Genomic DNA, 2,685 nt, shown 5'->3' with positions numbered 1-2,685 from the left:
TTGGGTCTAATATCCGCTCTCGCTGGTTGTGGCGTCCGGTTAGGTCACAAAAAAACTGACTCTAGTGGCGGCGGCGGCGGCGATGGACTGCGGAGGGGCTGGTGTCGGCGGCGTGGGAGGCGAGTTGGGAGGGCGGCGCGGAGGGCGGCGGCGGCCAGGGCGGCGGAGGGGCGGGTGGCGGCGGCGTGGGAGGCGGCGGCGAGGGCGACAGCGAGGGCGGCGGCGGCGGCGAGGGCGGCGGAGGGGCGGGTGGCGGCGGCGTGGGAGGCGGTTGGGAGGGCGGCGCGGAGGGCGGCGGCGGCGAGGGCAGTGGAGGGGCGGGTGGCGGCGGCGAGGGCGGCGGCGGCGAGGGCGAGAGCGAGGGCGGCGAGTCCGATGGGAGAGAGGAGGGTACCGATGGTGGTGAGTCGTTTCCCTTCAGTGTTTGAGTGCTGGACGCAGGAGGGTCAGTGCTGGACGAGGGTGGGTCACCCCGAGTCGTGACGGCGATGGTGACGGCGACGGCGAGGGCGACGCAGCAGATGCCCAGGCACAGGAGCGTCGAGGGCCTCCTCCAACGCGTTGGGACATATGACCTGTCGTTGGGGAGGGTAGCGCGGCTAGCCCAATCTGCGGCTAAGACCGGAGAACCACGCATATCGTACGAGTCAGCGGGTACGAGTAGTCGTCGCGGACTTTTCCGAGCACGGTGGTGGTGTATCGACCGTGCCTCAGAAAAAGAATTCTTAAGATACAAGCCTCTCTCACAGCACACTGGCACGACAAGGGCGCAGACTGGCGCGGACTGGCACACACACAGGCTCACCAGAAAAAGAATTCACGCGCCGGACTGGTACCAAAAGAGAAAAATAATTTCGGAAATGTTTTCATCTCTATCCACAAGTCCAGAAGGACTAGGCGAAACAGCGGCCACAAGCGTACGACTGTCGTTGCACTAATGTCGTAATTTGGGGCCTGTTCTGATGTCTAACGCAATTTCACTTTTATTTACTTCCCTTACGATCAGCTGACAGCTCCACCAGCTCCAACCACCGCGTGTCGTGTCATGAAGCATGATAGATAGACTAGAAAGCATGAACCATCGAAAGGTCTGATCTCCAAAAAGAGCTCTCGGCCTGCCGCGCGCGCCCGCGCCCCGCCCCTTTTGCGCAGCAACACCTTAAACTTCATGGCCCTCCAAATTCGAGTCGGAGCGACGGAGCGTAGCGGAGTGGGACCCGAGTTTGATTGAAAAAGGCGACGGACGCTTGCGTCCTAGCGAACCTAGCCTCCAACAACGCCTCCCCGGCGCAGAGGGGCCCCCGGAGGGATGCTCAACCGCCCCACGCCACGCCGCTCGCACGATCTACCACGCGATGAACTCATACTTGGAGCTCGAGCTCGTCCGTTGCGGCGCTTGCCCGAGCGGGCCCCTCTTCTGATGTGTGATGAGCTGCGAGGGCCGCAGAAGCCGTCAGCGCAGCAAGCCACTCGCTCGGTAGGACGAGGTCTTAAAAGAATCCGGCCCTCAGAACCCTAGGGGTCCCCTAAGGATCGACGGTCGTGCGACGGTGCGTCGGCGGCACGTTGAGGCCGATGCTGCTGTCGGCGATCGAAGAAGCGTAGGGAGTGCCAGCGGCCGATGCAGAGCACGTCGAGAGGGTCGACTCAGTCTCGTAGAAGAGCGAGAGCGAGTCGAAGGCGAGGTTTGCGAAATCAACATTTTCCTCGTAGAGCACGGTGACGTGCGGAGAAGCGTAAGACTCGGCACTTGCGGGCTCAGTGAGCCCGGATTTCGCGTGAGGAGAAGCCATGATCGATGCCATCGGCAGGGAGGACGCGTGCGTGAAGCAAAGGAGCGCGGCGAACGCCAGCATCGAGGGGATTGAGAGCGGGATGTAGTGAAGCGACATAAAATATACACCTCCACATATACACACGAACAGAGAAGAATTTCACAGAAAGAAAAGGCCGCACTCACTCACCTTCCGCAGCGCTGCAGCGCTCCATTTTCCAAGTCGCAAGTGCTCCACCCCTCGTGCTCCACCCCTCCACGAGAAAGCTCGCAGCTGGAGCGCTGCCGGCACGAGCCCACGACGCACGAGCGCGGGGTGCCGCGGCGCCATTTTTCCCACATGGTCACGCCACAATGGCGCGACGAAGACACGAAGTACAGAAACGGACGAGACACTAAAGCTCGAGATGGGAGACCGCTCTATGGAGGCGCTACACCGCCCTCTCTCTCCCGCCCCACTGCTCCCCCCGACAGTACTAGCTTACGAACCGCTACGGTAGTACAAAGACGGCACATGGCTGCGAGCATGGATCATGGGGGTCGAACCCCTTTCTCCCCACGGCGCACGGCCCGGGTGGGACAGCAGATGGCGCAGCAGGTGGCGCGGGGACGGGGCGCCGCGAGGATGTGACGGGGTCTGCGCCGTCGTCTTGCGCCTCGCCTCGCGCAGAGCTCCGCGCAACTCAGTGGTTGACGGGGTACGGCCCCGCGCCGCCCGTCTGGCCGATCTCGCGCAGCATCTGCTGGAACCACTCGCGCTCCGTGTTGAAGTGTTTTCCGCCGGCGATGCGAGGGAACCTGCGCGGCGCGGGGGTGCGGGCTCAGCCCCCGCTCCTCTCCCGCCTCGCCACCCCGCGGGAGGTCGAGGGGGGAGGGGCGGCCGCACTCGATGCAGCGCAGCACGTCGCCCG

At 63.8% G+C, this 2,685-nt stretch overlaps 1 protein-coding gene across 1 annotated transcript; it reads right to left on the bottom strand.

Annotated features, from left to right (window-relative positions):
- Nucleotides 1-1,526: 1,526 nt before the first annotated feature.
- Nucleotides 1,527-1,892, bottom strand: EMIHUDRAFT_251190 (hypothetical protein; the record flags this gene model as incomplete). The annotated part of the gene is made up of 1 exon (XM_005792655.1): nt 1,527-1,892. One exon carries the CDS (start codon nt 1,890-1,892, stop codon nt 1,527-1,529), a length of 366 nt encoding a protein of 121 aa, XP_005792712.1.
- Between the last annotated feature and the right edge of the window lie 793 nt (nt 1,893-2,685).

The sequence above is a fragment of the Emiliania huxleyi genome (assembly GCF_000372725.1).
Source record: "Emiliania huxleyi CCMP1516 unplaced genomic scaffold EMIHUscaffold_1053, whole genome shotgun sequence".
Classification (NCBI taxonomy): domain Eukaryota; phylum Haptophyta; order Isochrysidales; family Noelaerhabdaceae; genus Emiliania; species Emiliania huxleyi.
Note: the sequence above shows the minus strand (reverse complement) of the source record. Positions and strands in the feature narration are given on the sequence as shown.